We start from the raw sequence: 25196 nt of genomic DNA, 5'->3' as shown, positions 1-25196 counted from the left end.
GTTGGGGGGTGTTGTCACTGTGACTGCTGGTTTATGATGAAGAAACAGAGTGGTTAACACCTCAGGTAACACTACGTTTCACTCCCGGGCCTCTTGTGTTCAAAATGGAACTGCCGCAAACTCCCAGCATCACACCCTTCACCAAGGAGGGGTTGCTAGGCAACCAGAATCCACAGGCTCACCTCAGATAGACGCAGCACGCAACTTCAACTGAAAAGGGAATTTGGAAAATTTGGCACATTTTTAAACAAGAGAGCCTCAGGCCTTGTATGCTGAAGTCGTACTTCGGGTGGGCTGCGTTGGTGGGCTGCGTTGGTGGGCTGCGTTGGTAGGCTGCGTTGGTGGCGGGGTGTGCTTTGGAGTGTGGTGAAGGAGTGGGCTCAGACATTGACCAATCCCTGGCAGTTCCAGGCCATGTTTTAAAGGTCAAAGTTTAACATACGTACGTGTGTACGTGTGTTCGTGTGTGTGTGTCTGTGTGTCTGTGTGTGTGTGGGGGGGGGGGGGGGGGTGGCGGTGTTCTGTTTCTGTGTCTGTTTCTGTTCAGAAACATCTGTTCAGTCTCATGACTGTCTGTTGTGTTTTTTGAGTCTACATCTATGCATCTGCATTCCCTTGCTACACTGCAGCATGAGTTACATAAGGCGTCACAGGGCCAGGGACTTGGAGAGAGGGAGAGTGTATTGGGGGGGCACTATGACTGCGCTTAGGACAGATTACATAAAGACAATTGCATAAGGGAACTACATAGGTGTGGTCTGCCCACATGTGCTTCACCATGGATGAGACCAGCGCCATTGTGGGTTTCTCAGTGGGGGATGTAGATCATGTCACCATGTCACCATGTCACCCCTCAGGCAGGCACAGACACACACTCCTTCTCCCTCTCTCTATCTCACACACACACCGGCCCGAATGGTCCACGTCCAGTATTTCAGAGGTGGACCGCGTCATCAAAACAGGAAATGTCAGGCGCACAACTGATATTCAGTGTCAATGACAGAAAGGTCACTAACAGGTGGATTCCAACCCCCCAAAAAGACTATTTCCTTTTTCCAGTTTTTCTGGGTCTTTTTCCTGACTCCATCTAGCTATGGGGACAGACGACTGACAAGTTTCATCTCCAAACACGGGCCCCAGTTTCCACTCAGGTGCCCCAGTTAGCATGGGAGCGAGGGAAACTGCCTTCTGCCAGATGGAGGATTGCCCTGAGCACAGGACAAGCACTCTGCTGGAAACACATTGTGACCTTATTAGACGAACCTGGGCCGTGTTGTAGAGCGTAAAGCAACACCTCTCTGGACAGCGGACGCTCCATTTGAATGCACAGATGTACCTTTATGTGACGACAAGACGGAATGATGCCATGGTGGGATATGCATTTGAAAATACCCAAACATCCGCAGTGTGTCTGTGTTTTGCTTGTGTAAAGTGCAAGACACTGACGCTATGCGATGACCTGGATATTACTTCCCTGTTGCCAACTCAGCTATTAAATTAAATATGGTGCGCTTACCATAGAGAAATAAACGTATCAGTGTCTTACAGTGAGTCAGAGAGCCAGGAGGAAGAAGAGAGAGACTGCGAGAGGAAGAGACTGAGAGAGAGGAAAACAGACAGACTAATGAAGAAGGAAAAAGATAAACAAAGCAAGAAAGAACCCGAAGAAGTGGACGCTGAGATTGGGCTATCAAGAGGTGTCAGGAAAAAGATCAACAGAAGGAAAGAAAGAGAGAAGAGGTGACTCAAGTGTGAACAGAAGGAAAACAGGAGGCAAGAGGGGAAGGTGATGGCATGCTTCGATCTCGGTGACCACAGTGGTCTTGGATGGTCATCAGCGGGAGAGAAACCCTGTGATTAGTGTCACCACATGGGCAGAGGAAAGGCCAGTGAGTTCATTTGAGGAACAAAGACGGAAGCCTAAGGTGTACATACTCCTTAAAACCGAGTGTTTTCGGGAGCTTACTTGAAACCAAGGGGTATGTGAATACTGCACAACCGGCAACAATGGTGGCCAGAAAAAAATCCTACAAAGAATGCTACACTAACGCTACATTGCTGATTTGCACACCAGTCCCTAATCTCTCTGACGAGCCTTGAATGGACTCCATGCATGTCTACAGTTTTAACTAAACTCCCTTGGCAGCGAATTTCATTTGAAATCAGTGCATAACACTACTGGACGTTTGTGATCAACACTTGCCGCGTCTGGTGACGTAGCAGCCAGCTAGTTACATTATTTGACACGTTTATATAAAAAGGCCCCTGCTCAAGCCAGAGGTCCCTCCTACCAGAATTCAACTTTATAAATCAACTATTTCCTTCTCAGCAAACTATTGCCACACAACTGTTTTGTGTTTACGATCATATCCATTTCATAGATCCTGCTTCTCACAGCCTTGTTAGTATCTTCTCACTTGCAAGTACAGTGCTTGGTTCTAGTAGCGATTAAGCCAAGCCTGGACCTTCCCTTTGTGACTGGCTAGTGAAAAACATCTAATAAATGATGACATTTGGATTGCTTCCATCAAACTTGTTTTAAACAAAAAACTATAATAAAATATTTTTTTTATTTTTTTTATCATTTAAATAAGAGTTTTAACAAGTTTGAGGCTTGATCAGGAAAACAGGTCAGGGCTGTTTACGGCAGGCAGCACATATGTATTCCTCTGTCAGTTGGATCCGAGCACAACCCTGATGGAACCATCTGAGGCACCTGTCACAGCCAACCTGAGAGTTTGAGATTAATATTAAGATTAATTTGTGGAATGATAATGAATGATCAAACAATAGGAATGGCAAAAACTGTCACTGTCACCTATAATAACATTACCTCTTGCACAAAGAAATACCAATGCTTCATTATAAATGTGTCTAGTAGTGAAAACAGTATTGTATTCAATACCAGTTTACAAGCTATTACCCAGTTAGTGTCGCCATCCAGATTGTCCACATTCCCGCATAAATTGGGGAGTGTCAGCTCTTAGATATGGGGGGAGGGGGGGGCTTGCTCTTTCACCTGATCTGCATCCAGTCCTGGTCCCAACCTCCTGCTCTGGATCTAGCGCTAGTCCCAGAAGCCTCCTAACACTAACCCCTATTAGACATTCTCGGGGCTCACCAAAATGCACTTGTGTACTTTTCTTGCTACTTGACTCGCTTAAAATATCGGGGTACACGATTACTGGATTTTATGAAGGTGTCATGTATATGAGCTCTGATTGGATGCGGACCATAGTTGTCCGGATAATATGCCTGTGTTGATAAAGAAACTACATTTTTGTTCCTTGAAAAATGTGCAAGAACTGAACATGCCAACACATTTGAAAAGGGTTGTAGAAAAGCTTTGAAGCGATACAGAAAAATCCAGCTCCTCCATCGCCAAGGATCGTTCAAAGGCACGATTTTGAGCTTCAGCCCAACAATGCTGCTTTCCATCTAAGCGCATCTCAGCACCCATAAAAATAATAATAGTAAAATGTAATTTGTTTTATTATCATCATGTGATGCTGGTAATTAATGAAGAAAGGGACATCCGTTTTTTCATTCATTCAATATTTTGCATAAAAATACATAAATGTATTGATTGTTAACCAGTGAAATTAGGGATTTACATTAACAAGGGGGTTTAGCACTTTTGAAAGGCACTGAATTCATGTCTGTATTCAAGGTCTGATCCTAGAATCGCCCCTGTCTTTCCGTATTTTATTTTTGCATGTTTTGCTAGTGTGTAAACAATACATGAGTGTACCAGATTTTAAGACGTTTAATGATTTAGCCATTTAAAATATGTCCTTAATTTTAATCAATTTTGGTGGTAAAATATATCGCACTGTGATTGGATAGATCGATATGCCGTAAAGCGTTTTCTTTCGCGTGAGATATATAAACGCCCAGCCAGTGTTAGATCAGCCTATTTTCCAGAAGATCCAGAGCGAGGGTTGTCAAGCATAGCACCTAGCCGGTAGCGGTAAAACTTGATGAAACATTGTGTAAGCGCCGTCATTTATATTTACGTATTTATATTCGTGGTTTAAAACCACGAATATAAATCGTCTGCTATTTTTGTGAAAGCACTGTCAAGGCAGAAAGTGTTAGCCACGTGGTATGTTAGCAAGCAATTGTATGTAACTAGCACAGTACTGCAAGAAGCTATTCAGCCCTAGCCATCCACCACGAGTTGAGTTTGCTAGAACTACTGGGCAAATTCTGTAAGTGACATGGCGAAATGACGCTCGGGTTTTGCTTTCATCTCTGCATGGTTAGTTGCAGTTGGATGACAATGAGGCCCGAAACATATTACACGTTTCTGCTAGAACTTAAACAGCCATTGTTGGCTGCATGCTAAAATTGCAACGCTTGTTAGCAAAAATAAACTCAAATTACATGTTTTGCTAAATGCCAGCTATTTGTAATTTGTTTTAACGAATGGTTTCTTCCTGTCTTCTTCGGTTGCGCCTATGTCAGCGGTCTTAATTTGAACTGTCTTAACTTTGCAGGCAATTGCAGGAGGGCCTCATGACTTGCAGCGTATACCCATGCACTAGTCAACAGGAAACCATGACACTTAGCCATGAGGTAAGCAAATAGGATATATGACTCGTGGTTGGCTGTTGCGCCTCCAATTTTTTTAAGGCTATTTCAATTTGAGCTATTTGCCTACTGTGTCTAATTTATATTTACAAACGTCGTGGCGAATGTGAATCCACATGGATTAACTAAATGCTAAGCGTTGGCTTTTTTAAGTAGCTTTTGTAAGCACAGCGCCAGCGCCGGTCTTGACTAATAGTGGACCAGAGTGCTGGAGCAGTGCTCAGAGCAATCCATTCTCTTGCAACCCACTGCTGTGCTTTCAGCAGCAGTGTTACTTATGAGACTGAACATGCACTAGGACTGTTACATGTCAACGGCCTCAAGTGGTTGACCATTTTATATTTCTGTTTCAAGGCTGACAATGGGTGCGGATGTGGCAAAACACAGCCAGGTAAGCAACTTAAAAAATGTTTTAAAAAAATACTCGTGTAATGATGATTGGCTAAAATGTTCAACTGCTCTGAGCTGTGAATGATACGTGCCTTTCTGAACACAGAGCTTGCAGATATGTTTTATCCCAAATGAATTGTGTGTGATACAAATTTTCCTATTACAGATATGTTTGGCTGATGGGGTTAGATGACTGAGTCGGGCTTCGATTCTTGGCCGTACCAAGTGATGTTGTGTCCTTGGGCAAGGCATTTCACACTACTTTTCTCAGGAAGAATGTCCCTGTACTTACTGTAAGTCGCCCTGGATAAGAGCACCTGCTAACAGACTAAATATAAATGATGGGCACACTTGAGTTCACATGCTACGGTTTGTTGCATGTTGTAAATTGATAAACTCGAGTCAATCTTGACATCATCAACGGTCTAGTGTTTTGAGGCCTATCCCGACAGACCTTTCTCGGTTGGGCCTTGTCGTTGGAAATGCCTCATAGAATATACCTGTGGTTTCGCTTTACCCTCAAGGCTACTGCCATTAGCTGTGTGGGATATTACTGCAGAACAAGTTCAAAATGCTCCCATAACAGCTGTTATTGTGGCCCGTCTCACTTGTTTCATATAGCCCTTTTCTTTGCCCTGGTGTAGGTCTGTAAATGAGCACCAGATGGCGCTCCAGCACAGTCTACCTGATGGTGAGCAAAGCGTTCACAATATTTGAGTAATCCTCCTTGATGCTAGATGAAATTAGGGTTGTGATGTCCCTTTGAAAGTAGCATTAAGGTATCTGCAGCCAGCGGCTTCTCCCTCTGGTCTGTTCATAACTTGGTGCAAGATCAATTTTGACATCCCGCATCGTTGGTCTCCATGTGCTGTGCTTGGAGTCCTGGTATATTTGTCATATATATTATTTCTGTCATGTATTATTCTTTTTTACCTTGTCAAAATTCCAACATCTGAATCTCCCTTTGCATCCAAAGACCATAGACCTGCATAGGATGTGATGCTGCCTGATGCCAAGTAAGTGCCAAGTGATCAAAAATGCACCCAATTGTGACGCACTGTATGGTATCTGCAGTCAGCCCTCGCCACAGGCTGCTCTGTTCATTAAACGGTGCAATAGCAACTCTGTATCTGGCATCGTTGGGATCTGTGCCATCTTGTGGCTGGATCCCTGGTATTTATGCAGAGACATTACTATTCTCATATCTGCTTAACAGTGAACGGCTCTTTATATAGTTGCCATTTGTGGACTAGGGTTGCCCCAGAGTTGAAGTGTTCAGCATACCCAACCCTTTAAGCCATGTGCAGAGCTTGTGATGTCACAGGGCTCTGCTACATGTCTGTTAAAGATTTTTTTCTTCCATTGTTCTCCTCTTGCAGGTATGCCCGTAACGGAAGTTGTTGTACCAAGAGCGGTTTAAAGAGGAACTGAAGCCCCACCCATGGTAAGATGGTCCAGCTGTTTTCCCCCTTGGGTGTTTGTCAGTGCTAATTTGGTCATATACCAAGGCTTTTAGGAGACTCAGTTCCTGACTTGCTGTGGAATTGACCATAAAGTGAATCTCATCCCAGTTGGTCTCCTCAGCAGCCATGCTTAGGTGATCTCCTGGGAACATTTTTCCAAGTTACCCCTCTGCTACAAGCAAAAGCTTTCCAAGTACTTGTGTTAAATGTAAACTTTCTCTTTTCAGGTGGTGCGCATGCAGACTGGGGGCAACTTTAGAAAGGTGAGCGGGCCCCTTGTTGCTATTGAAAATGTGGATCCCATTCAAAGGGGGCCAGTCAGGCTGTTCTGCTGCTGGCCCTTTACGCAGTGATCCCACAGCACTGCCCCTGGATGTTAAGCTGGTCCTCAATGACTGGCTTGCTGTTTCAAGGGGCAACAAGCTTATGCAGTTCCTCACATTTATGCAAACTCTTGGCTACTGAACCTTTTTGGTTATTCCTTACTCATGCAAATGTATCATATCTACAGGTGTTTGGGGAACTATTCCAGCCAACATGTCCTGCCGCAAATCCCATTCAATGATTGGCATCTGTGTGGTTGGATATTTTTAATAAAGTATTTTGAGTCACTTGACATTTTGCCTCATGAAAATTATTTGTTTGTCCTCTGTTTAGATGTGCCTTCAGATTTGGGTGTAAACCTCACATGTCAAATTTGATGTCTATTAAAAGCTTTTGTGTGTATATGAGAGAGGGATGTCTAGTTGATTGGCCTGTTGTGTTTGTAATGTTAAATACATGGATTATCCCCCAAAAAACTTGAACCCACTGACTGAAGCAGTGAGAGAAAGCAAGAGTTTGTGCTCTTCAGAGCATTTCCAACTTGACCAGACCTAAGTTGAACCTGAAACGTAAGTGTTTGTACATCGTCCCTGAATAAAAAACCATCGTAATTTCTTGTGTTGGACGTTTTCTACACTAAACAAACATTCTCATAGTTGTAGGTGATTTGTGCTGTTCACTGAGTGGTATTGTACAAAATTAAAGGATTAAATTTGGTTTTATATTCGTTTATTGCATTTTATGTAATTGTACTTCAATTCTCACATTTAGCTGATCATATCATTGCCATATTTCATAAAACCTATTACTAGATTCTGGACAATATTTCCTTGTTTAAGATTATTGACCAGATTTTTGCTTTTATTTGGTACAGTGAAAAAGTGAGAGGAAAGGTAGTAAGAAAGAGAAAAGCAGGAAAAAGTCCAGGCTAGACTCAAACCCCAGTCCATGACTCAGACCTTAGTCTGAGACACACTACCCAGTTAGCCACCAGGGGAGCACTACCTGTTCACAGATTTTTTTTAAACTGTTCGAAAATCTAAATTACTGTCTTGAACAAACCCACAACTGTTGTTCAGATCAATATTTTGTAATAACATTTTCTTTTGAAGTCCAGCATTTCCACATCTTAGTTTTTCAGTGTGTGACAGGAGTGATGGATCAGAGGGGCAAAGTTTTTACCTCCATCATTCACACAGGGATTGAAATATGGGTATAGTTTCTCAGTGAAGGTGCAGTCAGTGGAAAAAGTAGATATGAGACCTGGCCTCGACATCATAAAAAGAGACCAGACCCTCCTCATAGTCCACAAACACCCCCACCTTCACAAAATCAACCCTTCAGCCTGTTTCTCTGCTGCTTTCTGCTTCTCCTCAATCACCTCAATGAGCTCAGCCTGGCTTCTCTCAATGGAGCGCACCAGAGCAGTGAAGACCTGAACACTGTCTGATATATCCCTCTCTGCATCTCTCTTGCTGGTCTGTACTGAGAGTTTGATCTCCTGAACCTTCTCCAGTCTCTCCTGGATCATCTGCTGAATGTCTCCCTCTGTCTTCTTAATTTGAGTCTTCTTCTCTTCACACTCCTCCTCTGGAGGAACAGTGTCATGGTTCTTGTGGTCTTTATCAGTGTAGAGCCGACACACCAACATCTGGTCAGTCCTACAGAACAGCTCCAGGGGTCTCTCATGCTTCTGACACATCCTGTACTCCAGGTTCTTCACAGGGTCGATCAGCTTGTGTTTCTTCAAGGCTGCAACTCTCTGATGAGGCTCCAGGTGAGTCTCACAGTAAGAGGTCAGACACACCAGACAGGACTTCAGGGCCTTGAGCTTGGTACCTGTACAGTAGTCACATGACACTTCAGGTTTAGTAGGACGCAGGTCTGGACTGATGGTAGCTTTCAGTGGCTCTGACTTCCTGAACTGAGCAGCCATCTCAGAGATGAACGTGTTGACATAGAGACCTGGTCTCTTATCAAAAGTCCTTTTACATATGGGACATTGACACAGATCGTTGTTGTCCCAGTACTTGGTGATACAGGCCTTGCAGATGTTGTGTCCACATGGAGTAGAGACAGGATCAGTGAACACATCCAGACAGATAGAACACTGGAACTGATCCGTAACAGGAGACTGCTGCAGGAAGCCATTTCTACACTGGAGAGAGAGATCAAAAGTGAAACCATGAAAGCTGATCTGAGTCACAGAATCATTTGTACCATGACAGTTTGAGATTTTGAATTCTTCAAGACACTGATAAATACAGTCATGTTGATTTTGGCCATACTTAAGATTCACATTACTATATTGTATTCACCAACATAAACATACTTTTAAGAAATAAAGAAAAAAACACTTGACAATATTATGAGTACATCAAATTCATCGATCCTGTCATATAGACATCTCACCTGTGTGTCTTTGTCTTGATGTTCTGTCTAACTGGTGGATACTTTTAGAAACAGATTCTTGTTATGTGCGTCTGTTCAGTGCCGTGGTACCGTAAGTCTGTCCACTTCAGTTGCACTTCAGTAAGTTGAGGTAACAATGCTCCTCCTACCTAGAACTGCTATTAGAAGAACTTTGTACATTTTACTGACTAGATAGATTACCAGTAAATACCTGAATGTATGAGTGTGGGTGATCAGTGAGCACAATATCCTGTACAAGAGAGACCGAGTGATAAGAATAGAAAAGTGAGTTTTTCTCAGCTCAACAGAGTATCTGTTCAACGCATGTTTACCTGGCTGATTGGCATCAAGGAAGAGGACTGTTTACTTACAGTAGAACTCAATACTTTATGGTTACATTAATTGTATTTTCTCACCTTTTGTTTCAGCCTTCAACCTCACTTTTTCAATGATTTCATCCTTCCTGGTTTCTGTAGTTGAACCTGTTTTGAGCCTGGGGCACTGTGGGTGTGGACACACAAACACACACTCTCACACACACATTCAGTGGGGCAAAAAAGTATTTAGTCAGCCACCAATTGTGCAGGTTCTCCCACTTAAAAAGATGAGAGAGGCCTGTAATTTTCATCATAGGTATACCTCTGATGAAAGACAAAATGAGGCAAAAAAAATCCAGAAACTCACATTGTCTGATTTTTAAAGAATTTATTTGCAAATTATGATGGAAGATAAGTATTTGGTCGATAACAAAAGTTCATCTCAATACTTTGTTATATACCCTTTGTTGGCAATGACAGAGGTCAAACGTTTTCTGTTAGTCTTTCTGTTAGGCTTTTCATACACTGTTGCTGGTATTTTGGCCCATTCCTCCATGCAGATCTTCTCTAGAGCAGTGATGTTTTGGGGCTGTCGATGTGCAACACGGACTTTCAACTCCCTCCACAGATTTTCTATGGGGTTGAGATCTGGAGACTGGCTGGGCCACTCCAGGACCTTGAAATGCTTCTTACGAAACCACTCCTTCATTGCCCGGGCGGTGTGTTTGGGATCATTGTCATGCTGAAAGACCCAACCACGTTTCATCTTCAATGCCCTTGCTGATGGAAGGAGGTTTTCACTCAAAATCTCAAGATACACGGCCCCATTCATTCTTTCCTTTACACGGATCAGTCGTCCTGGTCCCCTTGCAGAAAAACAGCCCCAAAGCATGATGTTTCCACCCCCATGCTTCACAGTAGGTATGGTGTTCTTTGGCTGCAATTCGGCATTCTTTCTCCTCCAAACACGACGAGTTGAGTTTTTACCAAAAAGTTCTATTTTGGTTTCATCTGACCATGTGACATTCTCCCAATCCTCTTCTGGATCATCCAAATGCTCTCTAGCAAACTTCAGACGGGCCGGGACATGTACTGGCTTAAGCAGGGGGACACATCTGGCACTGCAGGATTTGAGTCCCTGGTGGTGTAGTGTGTTACTGATGGTAGCCTTTGTTACGTTGGTCCCAGCTCTCTGAAGGTCATTCACTAGGTCCCCCTGTGTGGTTCTGGGATTTTTCTTCATCGTTCTTGTGATCATTTTGACCCCACGGGATGAGATCTTGCGTGGAGCACCAGATCGAGGGAGACTATCAGTGGTCTTGTGTGTCTTCCATTTTCTAATAATTGCTCCCACAGTTGTTTTCTTCACACCAAGCTGCTTACCTATTGCAGATTCAGTCTTCCCAGCCTGGTGCAGGTCTACAATTTTGTTCCTGGTGTCCTTTGACAGCTCTTTGGTCTTGGCCATAGTAGATACAGTGCCCTCCAAAAGTATTGGAACAGTGAGGCCAATTCCTTTATTTTTGCTGTAGACTGAAAACATTTGGGCTTGACATCAAACGATGAATGTGAAACCAGAGATCAACGTTTCAGCTTTTATTTCCAGGTATTTACATCAGGATCTGATGCACAAATTAGAAAATATCACCTTTTTGTTCGAACCCACCCATTTGTCACGTGAGCAAAAGTATTGGAACATGTGACTGACAGGTGTGTTTTGTTGCCCAGGTGTGTCCTATTACATACATTATTCAATCAATAAATACCACTGAATGTCTACACTCAGGTTCAGATTGGGTAAGATAGGTTTTGTCTATGCAGACTGTATTCAGAGGTGAAAACAACATGAAAACCAGAGCGCTGTCTTTGGGTGAAAAACAAGCAATTGTGAGTCTTAGAGAAGATGGAAAATCAATCAGAGCCATTGCAGAAACATTGGCCATAGCCAGTACAACCATTTGGAATGTCCTGAAGAAGAAGAAAACTACTGGTGTACTAAGTAACAGACGTCGAACAGGTAGACCAAGGAAAACATCAGCAGTTGATGACAGAGACATTGTGAGAGCTGTAAAGAAAGACCCTAAAACAACTGTTAGTGAGATCAGCAACAACCTCCAGATGGCAGGAGTGAAGGTATCACTATCTACTGTTCGCAGAAGACTTCATGAACAAAAGTACAAGGGCTACACCAGAAGATGCAAACCACTCATTAGCAAGAAGAATAGGAAGGCCAGGCTGGAATTTGCCAAAAAGTACAGAGATGAACCTCAAAAATTCTGGGACAAAGTTTTATGGACTGATGAGACAAAGATTAACTTTTACCAAAGTGATGGAAAGGCTAAAGTTTGGAGAAAGAAAGGAACTGCTCATGATCCCAAACACACAAGCTCATCTGTGAAACACGGTGGAGGTAATGTCATGGCTTGGGCTTGCATGGCTTCTTCTGGGACGGGCTCATTAATCTTCATTGAGGATGTAACACATGATGGCAGCAGCAAAATGAACTCGGAAGTCTACAGAAACATTTTGTCTGCCAATTTAAGGAAAGATGCAACCAAACTGATTGGCAGAGCCTTCATCATGCAGCAAGATAACGACCCAAAACACACTGCCAAAACAACAAAGGAGTTCATCAGGGGCAAGAAATGGAAGGTATTAGACTGGCCAAGTCAATCTCCAGACTTAAACCCTATAGAGCATGCATTTTACCTGCTTAAGAGGAGACTGAAGGGAGGAACCCCACAAAACAAACAACAACTGAAAGAGGCTGCAGTGAAAGCCTGGGAAAGCATCAAAAAGGAAGAATGCAAAAGTTTGGTGACGTCAATGGGTCACAGACTTGCTGCAGTTATTGAAAGCAAAGGATTTGCAACTAAATATTAAGTCTTATTCACTTAAATATGTTTTAAGTATATCTGTTCCAATACTTTTGCTCACATGACAAATGGGTGGATTCAAACAAAATGTGATATTTTCTTAGTTGTGCATCAGATCCTGATGTAAATACCTGGAAATAAAAGCTGAAACGTTGATCTCTGGTCTCACGTTCATTATTTGATGTCAAGCCCAAATGTTTTCAGTCTACAGCAAAAATAAAGGAATTCGCCTCACTGTTCCAATACTTTTGGAGGGCACTGTATGTAGTTCATATACAGGCGGTACATGGTCTGGAGTTCAGTGGAGCATACACATCTATAAAAGACACAAGGCTCAAGTTTTCTGAGGAAGAGGGATTATTAGTTAAACGTCTCATCTAAAATCTCTCTACAGATTTGTGATTGGGGCTTTTTTGTCTCCTCTAATCTGTTTGGCAGCCCTTTAACTCTGACTGACGCAGCTTCAAAGAGACCAGTGACGTGAACATTGACACCATTCTGTTGAAATGATGAAGATGGGTTATGATTGATGAAGATTGATTATGATTGATGAGGATGGGTTATGATTATTGATTAATCTGATTGAAAATGAAACACTCGAATCACCCCTTTTAATATTGTTCTATATTACTGGAAACTATGTGTTAAGCTGTTGACTGATTATTATTACCAGTAAATGATAGAGGATATTGAGCCTGAGTGTGAGATGTGGGTGACAGAGGCTGAGGAGTGAGGGAGAAGGCCACCTGGAGGCAGGCATCTTCCTTCACAGGCAAAGGCCTGAGCTACAAGTCAAGATGCACTGTTTTTTGGCCCTACGCCCAAAATCTTATCTGTAGTTGCCTGCACAAGGTCAGCACTAGGCCCAACTAGGGATGATGTACAATGAGCCTCATTGTATAAGCAGCATGAAGGCGAGTATCAATGTATTGTGGGCTACAGGTCCTGTTTTAAGACAAACACTGATCTTTGTATCCCAGCCTCAAAATGTACATCTCCAAACACAAACAAGGTCAAAGGCATCAAAGCTAAAGTGTGAGTGAAATCTGAAACCCCCAGGACAAGTTACCAATTGAGTTATGAGTAACATATGAGACCATCTGTAATTACCAATAGTAAAATAACACATGAGAATAGGTGGGAATATCTTTTAGCTATATGTGCATGTGTGTACAGTGTAGGATGGTGCTCAGCACCTGTTAACACCTCACATCACACATCATATCTCAACTGTCCTCTGTCTTAGCTTTGTCTCCTGTTAGTCTTGCTGTAGTAGATGGTGTCACAATAATAATGCACTATATACACACACACGCACACACACACACACACACAACTTAACTATTTGTCCATGTTCACAGATAATGAGGCTTAACTATGAAGACAGTTGAGGAGGATGTCAAAGCTAATAATAAAGATAATCTGTGAACTATGTGGGTGTGTGTTTGTATGAGTTCAAGGTTGATGTTCTGGTGATTCTAGAACACCTTTGTCATCAAATTATTTGTGAAATCTATTTGTTTATGCAGAATCTTGTGAAACATGTAGAGTCTTTTCAGAGTGTGTATCTCTAATATGAGAGAGAGAGGGAGTGTATAGCTGACTCTGTTGATCATGAGTGAATGTGTAGTTGACTGACCTGTTGAGTGTGTTTTGTAATGTTATGTGGATTACCTTAAACACACTGAGTGAAGCTGTGAAAGATTGCAGAGTTTATGCTTTTCAGAGCATTTCAGACTTGAACAAAACTAGTGTGAACCTAAAACACTGTGAGTCCCCAGTGAGTCCAACGTTTGAGTACATCGTCCCTGAACACAAGTGTCCCCAGGTGGGCAGGATCATAACATCTACATGTTCACTTCCAAAACTCATAGAAACTGTGGGAGGAGTGAAGCAAGGAGGACTAGGGGTATTGCGCATACTAACCGTGTTTGCTTGATAGCATTAAAGGAGATAGTGTCAGGTTTAACTATAGAATAGGAGTTTTGTTGTGTGTTGCAATTTCTGTCTTTGGTCTTATCATCGGGACGATGATAACTTAAGAGGGGGGTGACTGTGATATGGGTGTGGCTGCAGAGGATGCTGACGGTTAAGGCCACACCTGCTTGTGCCAATATAACTGGATGTGAGCTTGTAGGGTCACATCCGTACCTGGGGTGCACGCTGGCAGCATTGTTTGTCATGTAAGTTTGAGTCTTTTTAACGTGTCTTAAGAATGTTTGAATGTCAGTCATCAAATGCAAGACTGCACGAGTAAATGTTGAATACTGGTGCGTGGGTTTGTTTGTAGCCGGTGCTGATTACAGCGAGTGTCGGGAAAGCTGATTGTGTGATCTAATTGGCTTTCTGTGTTTTGGGTAGGCTATGTGTGTGCTTATAGTGATTTTAACTATTAATTAGGTATGGTTGTTATGTGCTGTGTTGTTGCCTTGGCTGATTTCAAAATAAACATTTACATTTACATTTCGGTTAAACGCTTTGGTTAAATACCCGATCTACTAGGCCTACTGAGCCTTATAATAAATTCTATATTTTTGTATTAATTCTCAGTGCATCTTTAATGGGGGGGAACCTGGGTGTACTGGGCATTACATACAGGTATATAAATTATGGTATTTTCTGCCATAAAACACATCTTAATGTAATCGGTTTGACAGTTTGTTGTGTACTTATATCGAGGCGACCAACTGCAGTGGTCGTAATGATTTAAAGTTAGATAAATAGATGAGTTGTTGTCTTAAACACAACTAAACTCAAAATGCATTTCGAATTAAATGATTTGGAAATCCCTTACACTGATATTCAACTTAATGTAAAACAGAGACAATTTTAAGAATAATTCAGTGATTAGGTGAGTTCTTGTAAATTCGAAACAAGCTTAAACTGTATGCAGTTGCATGTATGGTCATATTTGGATTCATAACTCGTATGAAGTTCTATGCTGATCCAACCAAATCAGAAGATCTTTGTCTTTCACTTCACGTGTCAAATGAGACCCTCACCCCTCTAACTGGCACCAGACATCTACTGGTGTCCGCCTACTTGGAGCGCAGGTTGGAGGAGAACATGGTGCGAATTATCAGTGTGTTCAAGAGAGACTCAGTCCAGGATCTCTTCTGTGTGTTCTGCTGCGTTGATAATGTGTCCACCTCGCCCGCTCAGGTGCTGATGCACTCTGATCGCTTTGGCTTCCCCTTTGCTACCGCCGACATCCTCTGTAAGATTCCTGCTTACTGCAGCATTGTGCCATATGTCACGTTGACGCCACATGCCAATGTCAATAGTACACTGAAGCAGCCCTTCCTCCCCGTCAAAAACCTGCTGAGTGGAAAGAAGAAAGAGGAGGAGGACTACCAGTTTAACTTCACCGTCTGCATCTCCAACCTCTTTGGGAACTACAACAATGTGCTTCAATTTACCCAGAGCCTAGAGATGTACAGGTGAGTGTCTACACTGTTGATGGAAGCACTGTGTGTCTTAAGTGTCCGGTAGCATAATGCACACTCAATACAGGACCTCCATGCTCTTTGTCTCCCAGATTACTGGGTGTTGGCAGGGTGGTGGTGTATAACACTAGCTGTGGACCAGAGCTCGACAGGCTGCTGAAGAGCTACAGTCAGGAGGGCTTTGTGGAGGTGCTGCCCTGGCCCATTGACCTTTACCTCACTCCATCCCCTGGCTGGAAACCAGAATGTGGAGGTGAATTACATTACTACGGCCAGCTGGCAACACTCAACGATTGTGTGTACAGATACATGTATCGCTCGCGTTACGTCTTACTTAACGATATAGACGAGATCATAGTACCGTATCAACACACCAACCTCACGTCTGCTTTCGACATGCTGCAAAGACAGTACCCACAGGGGAGTGTATGTAAAAATGCTTGTGGGAATGTCTTTTTTTTCTTTCTTTTTTTCTGTAAACGGTCTCCATCCATTCCTTTGCATAGGCAGGAGTTTTTATGATCCAGAACCATATATTCCCGAAAACCCAGTTTGATCCGAGTGGAAGGTACCATGTACCCTACTGGGAGGGGTGCCCGGTGTCAACATTTTGGAGCACATCTACAGAGGAGCCAAACTGGAAAACATCACACCCATTCAAGATGGTAGTCCAGCCAAGGCAGGTTTTGGGGCCAGTGTAATTTTAGGTACACATTGGATGAAATCATACAAGAATGTTCATCCAATCTGCAAAGCAAACTTCCTGGTGTCTGACTTCCAATGTGTAATAAAAAAAATTCTCTGCGGACTATAGCAGTCATTAATAATCACTCATTCACTATCGATGTGCTTACACCTTCTTGTGTGTCACCAGAGGGTTGGTGCAGACATCAGTGCACAGCGTACTGCACAGCTTCAAGGATGTGGTGAAGGTTCCCCCAGACGTGTGTCGGATCATCCATGTCCGAGTTGCCCTGCAAAAAGCACTGACAAAGAATGAACTACATCAGGATACCAGATTATGGGACTACCACAGACAACTGATCCCCAACGTGGACAAGGCCCTAAGGAGGGCAGGGCTCCTGAAGTGAAAGGGTTTGTGGATACCTGGCGGTATCCATTGTAGCTTAAAGGATGTAAAGACCCTAGAACTCTGACGATGTCAATTGTCATTTTATATCAGTGTCAGATATATCAGCACCATCTAGTGGTACTTCTTTGCTATGGCACTCACCTGTTTCCACACGAATCTGCTGATTGCAGTCCCATGAATGTAATGGTAATATAAAATCTAATGTATACCCTACAAGAAATTCAATAAAATCATACAACCTAAATACGGATATAGTTTTATGAAATGGGAGTTTCTACTATTTGAACCTGTGTGTACAATTTAGGTGTAAATGTCGAATTCGCGACTTTGAAACCTCTGTCCTGTTTCTTCGGTTGCAAAACGAAACCACATGATTCCATGAGTAGGTTGCATTGGAAGGTCGATTTGCCGGCAAGTTGATGAATATTTCTAGAAAAAAATAGATTTATACTGTCTCGTGATATCTTTGCAAAGTTGAATACGTGTTATCTGTAACGCTTGGGTTTGCTTCACTTAAGGATCGTCATTTATGCTTTTAGATTGAAAACATATTAGCATAGCTATCTAGCTACCAGAGTGCAGCTGGTGTACTGTAACAGTTGGACTTTCGGTGCTTGTTTTACAGCTATGGATACTCGTCATTTGATTAGGAATTGACACAGCATATTATTATATACTTATTCACCGGTTTATACCATTTACAGATTCTGAATTGGAAGGATGCTTTACTTGGAGAGGAGGGTACTCGGGCTAGCAACCTGTGAGCTCCATACTGGAAAGCTATTGAAGTACACCTTGAAGCCTGATTCCCATCACACCTTTAACTCCTTCCTTCTCCAAAGGGCATGGCTTTCGTCACAGCCTCAGCCCAGTGGACGTCTCCCTTGTCATTCCCTTGACCAGAGAGCAGCAGGGTTGTATGGGATCCACGCACAGCCCACACAAGCCGGTCCCCATCACCGCCCCCCAACCCTCCCACTCCTGACCCACAGGGTCCTCCTCTCCCAGGCCCCCTCCCCCAAACCCAACCCCTCCGAGTCTGCCGCCAACATCAAGCTGCGGACCCGTCTGCTGGTGACCCTGCTGTTTGGCGGCGGGCTGCTGGGAACCTGGTGGTACGCCCACTCGGAGAAGGAGCAGAGACGGCGGACGCAACGCATGGAGCAGCTGAGGCAGGTGGCTCTGGGCCACGGGGACTTCCACCTCCTGGACCACAGGGGGCAGCGGAGGACCAAGAAAGACTTCCTGGGGAGCTGGGTGCTGCTGTACTTTGGCTTCACCCACTGCCCGGACATCTGCCCCGAGGAGCTGGACAAGCTGAGCGCCGTGGTCACGGCCCTGGACCAGGACCCCGCCCTGCCGCCCGTCCAGCCCCTCTTTGTCACCGTGGACCCCGAGAGGGACGACGTGGCGGCGCTGGCTCGGTACGTCGGGGACTTCCACCCGCGCGTGATCGGCCTGACGGGCACCACGGAGGAGGTGAGGCAGGCGGGGAGGGACTACCGCGTGTACGCCAGCCTGGGGCCCAAGGACGAGGACGGGGACTACATCGTGGACCACACCATTCTCATCTACCTGGTGGACCCCGACGGCCTGTTCCTGGACTACTACAACCGGATGAAGAGCGACGGCCAGATCGCCGACAGCATCAGGAAGCACATGAAAGCGTATGTGAAGTTACTGCCTGAGTGAATGGTCGGCTGCTCAAGGTCGGGACTGAATAGCTGGGGATTCCTGGACGATCTCGATTCTGCACCTCCTATTTAAGACCTGGGCTTTTGACACTCAATAGTGACACCTTTGGATGGAGTGCCAGCCTGGGCATCATATGGTTACAGGAAGAAGACCGCGGTGAATGATTTGATTGCAGTGTGGATTCATGTGTGGATACAGAATTGCTGTATGTCTGATAGAATGGAGAGCAGTCCGTCAGACTTCTTGTCTTTTTACCGCCAATGACTCATTGTTGTCATTGCTAAATGCCTCTGTACACTTCATACATCTGTATAAATGTTCCGAAAATGCACGTGGTCTCTTTACTTAAGATACATTTTATAGATTTTATATTGATATTTGTTTGGGTTTATAAAGCACATCTGTGGCTAATTGCGAGATAGCCACGGCCATGAAAGTCTTAATCCTAATAGTTTCATTGGCTTCTATTCAAAAGAGCTGAAACAGAAAAATAGCATTTTCTACATGAATCATCCAGGTCGAATACAATGTGCTGCTCCTGAAACACATACTGCATTCCACTTAACCCATCCTCACTCATATCTGGTAGCACCAAACAGGACAGGGGACAGCAACAGGCAGACCAAACCCTGACAGTAAACAAGCGTCCAAAGCGAGCCGACCACAAAGCCCTCGTTGTTTCAGCCGGGTTCGTCCACCAAGCGCATGACAGCGTGGCACTCGCTCCCGCCCGCGCACACGGTCAAATGGGGTGCGTGGCCGCGGGCGCCTTGTCGAAGCGCTCGTGGGCCCTGCGCTCGCTCAGCAGGGTCAGCCCCATGGAGTCGACGCTCTCCTCCAGCCCCTCGCTGCAGTCGATCTCCACCGTGTAGTCGTTGGCCTGCAGGACGGGGGGGAGACGGAGAGGAGAGAGAGAGAGGGGGCTTTAGGGGAAACACCCGTGAGGAGATGCAGGCGAGGGCTTTGGGCTCTCCTGGGAGCACACTGACCAGCTGGAGGGAGGCCAGCAGGTACTTGCAGGCCTCGAAGTTGTCCGTGCCGTGGACGATGGAGGCCAAGGACCTCCTGTGGCCCACGCCCGCCAGGGCGGACACGATCCGGTCGCCGTAGTCCCGGATGTCAAAGGTCGGACGTTCCTCCTGGAGGGAGAGGGGATTGGTGGATTAGTAGGAAAGACTGAAACACAGCTGACAACATCCTAAACATTAGACAACATCCTAAACCGTGTTAGATGTCATTCTTTATCAAACCTTTCATAACGCACACGTTGTTTTCCTACTTATTCAGAGAATTAAAAAAGGCCCAAAACGGTTTCGCCCGAGACCAGACGAGGTCCGAGATGGCCCGAGCTCCATTACCTGGAGCAGGAGCTCCGGGTTAATCTTGTCTTCCCAGTCCTTGACCCTCCTGGACAGGGCTGTTTCCTGGGCGTAGCCCTGGGAGTTCACCAGGAACTGCTCCTGGAGGAGGGCAGGGGAGAAGAGACCATGAGCCAGCCGGACAGGACAGTGAGGTCAGATCGGATGCGACAGCCAGAGCAGCCCGCCTGCACGCGGAACGTACCACGCTCTTCTTGACCAGGTCTTCGTAGCTCATCCCGTCTATCATGGGCTCTGGCGGGGAAAAGGAAAGCACATCTGAGTCAGTCCCTCCCCATTGTCTCCTGCCGGCAACTTTATCAAACGTGTCGAGTCCAAACGGACTCATCGGCGTCACCTGGCGCGATGAAGTCGGGTTCGCCCCCAAAGGGGTCGGCGGGGTCGTCAGCCAGGGGCTCGTGGTCGTTGTCCGAGAGGTCGTCATCTGGTGGAAATACGGAAGGATGAGGACAGACAATCCAACTGGAGGACCTAGTCTGGGTTCCCCCAGGTTCCTTTCACATGCAGGATGATGGAGGGAGGAGCCAGTGAGAGGAGAGTTCGGTGGGGGGGTCAGGGGTGAAAGGTCACTCACCCTGCAGGTCGGGGTGTCGGAGTCCCTCCAGCCGTCCCTCCTCCTCGTCCGTGGCCCTCCTCTCCTCGGGCTCCAGGTAGGTCCTCCTCAGCTCCTCCTCGCACACCAACACACCCTGGAGACAGGACCGCTGAGCACGGACGCACACACACACACACAGGCAGGCACACACACACACACGTGTACATACCGTTTTCCTCAGGATTCTTCTCTTGGTCTTCAGCTTATCTTTCATTCGACTGAGATAAATGTAGTTCAGGTCTGGAACAGAGGGACAATCGCTCCCATCACAACAACATCCTTTTCATTTGATTCGGGGGAATCGGCAGTCGCTTCTAAGAGCCATTACCTGTGAACGCAGGTCCATTCTTTAGTTTGGGTTCAGGGGGATTGTCTGCGAGAGAGAGACAGTTTTGCTGTCATGAGTCATGACTACTGAATTCAAAGGCAAGGCTTTATATAGACACACACTGCCATAACACACACTGCCATAACACACACTGCCATAACACACACACACACACACACACACACACACACACAGGAGCTTACATGTGCCAGTGTACCAGCTCAAGAAGTCCTGCAGCCCCGAGGGCCCCTTTCTTTTCCTCTTTCCGGAATCATCCAGGCCTGCAGGCACCTTGTAACACTTCCCTGAGAGGAGACGGAGAAAAACACACACACAAACACACAGAAATGAGCCAAATGAAATGAGCCACAGGCTGACCCATGTGCGACTCTGGTATGAACACCAGCCTAGCCACGTTCCCTCACCTGTTTTCAGGGGCTTGTCCTCCCCGAACGGCGTGTACGGATCATGTAACCTCCATGCATTGGCCTGGGGAAAAAACAAATGACTACTATCAGAGATTCTCTATTGAGAGGGTTCTGTCCCGTACGGGGGTCTGTCTGTGTCTGTCTGGCTGGGTGTCTGTCTGGCTGGGTGTCTGTCTGGCTGGGTGTCTGTCTGGCTGGGTGTCTGTCTGGCTGGGTGTCTGTCTGGCTGGGTGTCTGTCTGTCTGGGCTGTCTGGCTGGGTGTCTGTCTGTCTGGCTGGGTGTGTCTGTCTGGGTGTCTGTCTGTGTGTGTCTGTCTGTCTGTCTGGCTGTCTGGCTGTCTGCCTGGCTGTCTGCCTGGCTGTCTGTCTGGGTGGAGCGTACCGCCTGGGCTCTCTGCTCCTCCATCCTCTTGTCACTCTGCTCCTCCTCCTCTGCAGACTGGACGCCCCGCCTCGCCCTCAGCACCCTGCCCTCGCCGAGGGCCTGGGACAGACAAAACACACACAGGATCCATGAGTCGTGGTTTTAAGAATGCATGTGCGACCTTGTACAGTCCTGTGCAGAAGTCTTAGGCACCTAAGATGTTTTTACATTCAAATGGTCTTGTGTGTGTGTGTATATATCTATATCTATTCATTTCATTATTTCATAAAGCATTTTTTCTTCTTCTGCCTAAGACTTTTGCACAATACTGTGTTGCGTGATGGAGACACACTGGGGTGGTGGGTGGGTGGTGGATGGTTGGTGGTGGCAGTGGGGGATGGTTGGTGGTGGTAGTGGGGGATGGTTGGTGGTGGCAGTGGGGGATGGTTGGTGGTGGTAGTGGGGGATGGTTGGTGGTGGTAGTGGGGGATGGTTGGTGGTGGTAGTGGGGGATGGTTGGTGGTGGTAGTGGGGGATGGTTGGTGGTGGTAGTGGGGGATGGTTGGTGGTGGTAGTGGGGGATGGTTGGTGGTGGTAGTGGGGGATGGTTGGTGGTGGCAGTGGGGGATGGTTGGTGGTGGCAGTGGGGGATGGTTGGTGGTGGTAGTGGGGGATGGTTGGTGGTGGTAGTGGGGGATGGTTGGTGGTGGTAGTGGGGGATGGTTGGTGGTGGTAGTGGGGGATGGTTGGTGGTGGTAGTGGGGGATGGTTGGTGGTGGTGGGTGGGGGTGGTAGTAGGGAGGTCTTACCTGGTGTCTTTCGATGTGCTCCTCTGGCTCCTGCTCCATCCCTGCCCCGTCTTCTAACGGAAGGAACGGCTCTCCTCCGTCTTCATGGTCGCCCCCGGCGACGCCCATCCCTGCATCCTCGCTCATCTGTCCCGCATCATCTGGAAAGGCCAGCGACACATTCAGTATTCCCTGCACTCATTACAGTAAACACACACACACAACACAACACAAGTATCCCTCACGTATAAAAGGGGTAGTCAAGAGCTGAAGAGTCTAGATTTCACACAATAGCTTCAGGTCTTTTTCAGTCATGTGAATTCACCACAAAGGTAGTGTTAGGATGAGCGTTGGTCATGTGTCTTAATATGGATGTCCGGATTTTGGGTGCCCTCCCTCCACCCCCTACCCTGGTGGTGGAACAGGCTGATGGGAACCATGGGGGCATCCAGAAGGGCTTCCCCCAGGAAGTTGGAGCGGGCGGTGTCCAGGATGAGGCGGATGATGCCCAGGGCGTCAGGAGTAAACGTGTTCATGCGGAAGTCTTTGCAGCTGCCCATCACCTCGCCTTTCAGACTGGAACACACGCACACACAGTTCCATGACGGCCCTCGACAGGTGAAGGAGGCCGGCTGGGCTCTGGGGTGTTCAGCACCTACCTGATGAGCGGCAGCTTCTGCTTCTCAAAAGGTTCAGGAGGAATCAGAGAGTCGGGGGGGAGGGGCACCACGGCCGCACTCTGACGACACAAACACACACACACACACACACAGAAGAGCTATTACATGTGTTCCAGACACACACACACACACACACAAGCTAGGCCAAAAAATGAGCAGATTGGTAACAGCAGCTACTGCTACTAGACTGGAGAGGCAACTGTGGTGGCACGAAAAAGATGTCTTTCTGAAACGCTGCTCACCGCATTTGACTCGTTCCTCAGTTCTACATTCTGAGACGTCTCGGAGGAGATCTGATCCAAAGACTCCATCTGGAAGACATGGAGAGCGTCTCCAAACGATTGTTGCTTACGCTCCAAACAACATCCCTCTCCCAGCCTCGGGGGGCCAGTACAAGGATGATGATACTTTTGGCGTGTAACAACTTCTATAGAATGTGACAACTTCACTTTCAATGCTAGTTCCCTGTTTCAAGTGACTTGGGACATCGATTGGGTAGGAAACTGGAAGTTTTAGATGGGCACACACACACACCCCTATGCTTACCCCAGCATTGTCCATGTCTTTGCCATCTGCTCCCCCAGTTTCTCCGCCCTCCTCCCCGCCCGCTGCCTGCTTTTCTCTCCTGCAAGAAGCGCCAGATGAAATGAGGACATGCAAAATGGGGGGCGGGGGGGGCGTTGCAGAGACAGGCTGAGCAGTGTTCTGTGACTGGGCCATCACTCACTTTTTGTTCCTGGCAGAAATGTAGTCCAGAGTTTGATACACCAGGTTATACAGGTGCTCCACCTGGCACGTGAGATATGGTTAGCACCAGAACATCGCTCGCCACCATGATGCCACATAATGGAGACTTGCTCTGGATGTATGAAAGTTGATGACTTGAATGACTCGAATGACCGACTCGAGTCAACTGAATTACCTTCTTGCTGTAGATACACGTTGACCCTTGTATCAAAAGAGCTGCCTCTGCAAAATTAAGCGTGGTTTTGCCTCCGTCGAAAGTGATGCACATCTCGTCCAACTGAAATAACCAGGAAGTGATGATACAAACATGATAACATCGTGTACCTCCAGAATATGCCCATATCGCGATAACAACGAAACCTAAATAGTATCCAGCCATCCACGTTACCTCTTCCAAATAATCAGCCAACTCCGAAGCAACGTCAACATCCCAGTTCTTTGTGAGCTCCCGGATGGGTTGCAAAAGGTGAGCGAATCGAGTCTCCGCTGAGTCCATAGTTGTCTTCCAAACGATGTTTGAAAATAATGCAGTAAGACTTTGTTAGCATACTTGTTGGTAACATCACCAAAGGTTACACGGACAGCCTAATAGCTTGCACAACGTTTGTGAGTATGGATGAAAATAGGATTCAAAACTAACTCGCTAGAAAGCAAAATAGACTAGCTGAATAAGCTGTCAAGTCTAGTACTGACTGTTAAGCACAACGTACAGTACTCCAGCAAGAACTTAGTTAACTAGTAGCATAGACAGTTACTGTAGCTAGCTGAGTAGGTCGGGATGATTCAGACATTGAAAACCCTGAGAGTTCAAGTTGCATGCGAAAACAGAGAAACACCTACCATGTGTGTTTTCTTTAAATAAAAAATAAAAAAAAACAAGGTTCATGGAACTGTATACAATAGTTTTACTAAATGTAAGCAGTCGGAGCTCATGAGATTGGTCACGGATAGTGTCCGTTCAAAAGCAGCGCGCTTAAACACTGTTTTGTTTTCGCGCTTGGGTCTTCTTCCTTGACGTTTTTCCTGTTTGACTAGGCAGTGTAGGAATTCGCTGTACACTTTACTGCCATCTGTTGGAGAGCTCCTCAAGTCCTCCCTCAATGCACTTCTGCTATTTGATCGCATGATGGAGCCCGTCAACTTGTTAGGACTGGTGACTGACTTTTAATTACAGACGTGTGAATGTGTGTGGCGCGAATGTGTTTGCGTGTGTCTATGGAGAGGGGTAGACTGAAAGAAACAGACCTGTGTGCCTCTCATCTATTTAGTTTTAACAGG

At 45.9% G+C, this 25196-nt stretch overlaps 4 protein-coding genes, 1 long non-coding RNA gene and 3 other non-coding genes across 10 annotated transcripts; 6 read left to right on the top strand and 2 right to left on the bottom strand.

Annotated features, from left to right (window-relative positions):
* Positions 1 to 3913: 3913 nt before the first annotated feature.
* LOC124469709 lies at positions 3914 to 7062 on the top strand. Its single transcript, XR_006956326.1, has 9 exons — positions 3914 to 3992; positions 4500 to 4578; positions 4948 to 4984; positions 5150 to 5276; positions 5628 to 5674; positions 5960 to 5999; positions 6363 to 6427; positions 6674 to 6709; positions 6958 to 7062. It is a non-coding gene; the product is annotated as an uncharacterized LOC124469709 (long non-coding RNA).
* On the top strand, positions 5018 to 5089 carry LOC124469827. Its single transcript, XR_006956341.1, has one exon. It is a non-coding gene; the product is annotated as a small nucleolar RNA Z40 (small nucleolar RNA).
* LOC124469829 lies at positions 5416 to 5549 on the top strand. The gene has a single exon (XR_006956343.1). It is a non-coding gene; the product is annotated as a small nucleolar RNA SNORA18 (small nucleolar RNA).
* Positions 6037 to 6176, top strand: LOC124469828. The gene has a single exon (XR_006956342.1). It is a non-coding gene; the product is annotated as a small nucleolar RNA SNORA8 (small nucleolar RNA).
* A 430-nt stretch (positions 7063 to 7492) lies between the features above and the next one.
* On the bottom strand, positions 7493 to 9671 carry LOC124469708 (tripartite motif-containing protein 29-like). 3 transcript variants are annotated; one of them, XM_047023167.1, is made up of 3 exons: positions 9599 to 9625; positions 9183 to 9340; positions 7493 to 8928 (listed from the first exon to the last, which is right to left on the bottom strand). In XM_047023167.1, the coding sequence occupies exon 3, from the start codon at positions 8704 to 8706 to the stop codon at positions 8095 to 8097; it is 612 nt and encodes a 203-aa protein (XP_046879123.1). In that variant the 5' UTR covers positions 8707 to 8928; positions 9183 to 9340; positions 9599 to 9625; the 3' UTR covers positions 7493 to 8094. The 3 variants fall into 3 exon arrangements, with proteins under 3 accessions (XP_046879123.1, XP_046879122.1, XP_046879124.1); XM_047023166.1 differs by having other exon boundaries at positions 9183 to 9671; XM_047023168.1 differs by having other exon boundaries at positions 7493 to 8923; positions 9183 to 9671.
* A 5586-nt stretch (positions 9672 to 15257) lies between these two features.
* On the top strand, positions 15258 to 17148 carry LOC124469611. The gene is given in 6 exon segments (XM_047023008.1): positions 15258 to 15815; positions 15914 to 16074; positions 16332 to 16409; positions 16412 to 16469; positions 16471 to 16500; positions 16696 to 17148. Coding segments are annotated over 6 exon segments (1083 nt in total). The 5' UTR covers positions 15258 to 15276; the 3' UTR covers positions 16913 to 17148.
* Positions 17149 to 17252: 104 nt separating this feature from the next.
* On the top strand, positions 17253 to 18938 carry LOC124469316 (protein SCO2 homolog, mitochondrial). The gene is made up of 2 exons (XM_047022525.1): positions 17253 to 17325; positions 17619 to 18938. The coding sequence occupies exon 2, from the start codon at positions 17635 to 17637 to the stop codon at positions 18604 to 18606; it is 972 nt and encodes a 323-aa protein (XP_046878481.1). The 5' UTR covers positions 17253 to 17325; positions 17619 to 17634; the 3' UTR covers positions 18607 to 18938.
* Positions 18939 to 18949: 11 nt separating this feature from the next.
* ncaph2 (non-SMC condensin II complex, subunit H2) lies at positions 18950 to 24940 on the bottom strand. Its single transcript, XM_047022524.1, has 20 exons — positions 24759 to 24940; positions 24307 to 24420; positions 24094 to 24195; positions 23899 to 23960; positions 23718 to 23796; positions 23414 to 23482; positions 23151 to 23230; positions 22901 to 23067; positions 22513 to 22652; positions 21722 to 21823; positions 21337 to 21400; positions 21115 to 21216; positions 20912 to 20956; positions 20753 to 20823; positions 20563 to 20677; positions 20326 to 20412; positions 20173 to 20222; positions 19968 to 20069; positions 19599 to 19748; positions 18950 to 19489 (listed from the first exon to the last, which is right to left on the bottom strand). The coding sequence occupies exons 1-20, from the start codon at positions 24759 to 24761 to the stop codon at positions 19352 to 19354; spliced, it is 1842 nt and encodes a 613-aa protein (XP_046878480.1). The 5' UTR covers positions 24762 to 24940; the 3' UTR covers positions 18950 to 19351.
* Between the last annotated feature and the right edge of the window lie 256 nt (positions 24941 to 25196).

The sequence above is a fragment of the Hypomesus transpacificus genome, chromosome 7 (assembly GCF_021917145.1).
Source record: "Hypomesus transpacificus isolate Combined female chromosome 7, fHypTra1, whole genome shotgun sequence".
NCBI classification, from domain to species: Eukaryota; Metazoa; Chordata; class Actinopteri; order Osmeriformes; family Osmeridae; genus Hypomesus; species Hypomesus transpacificus.
Note: the sequence above shows the minus strand (reverse complement) of the source record. Positions and strands in the feature narration are given on the sequence as shown.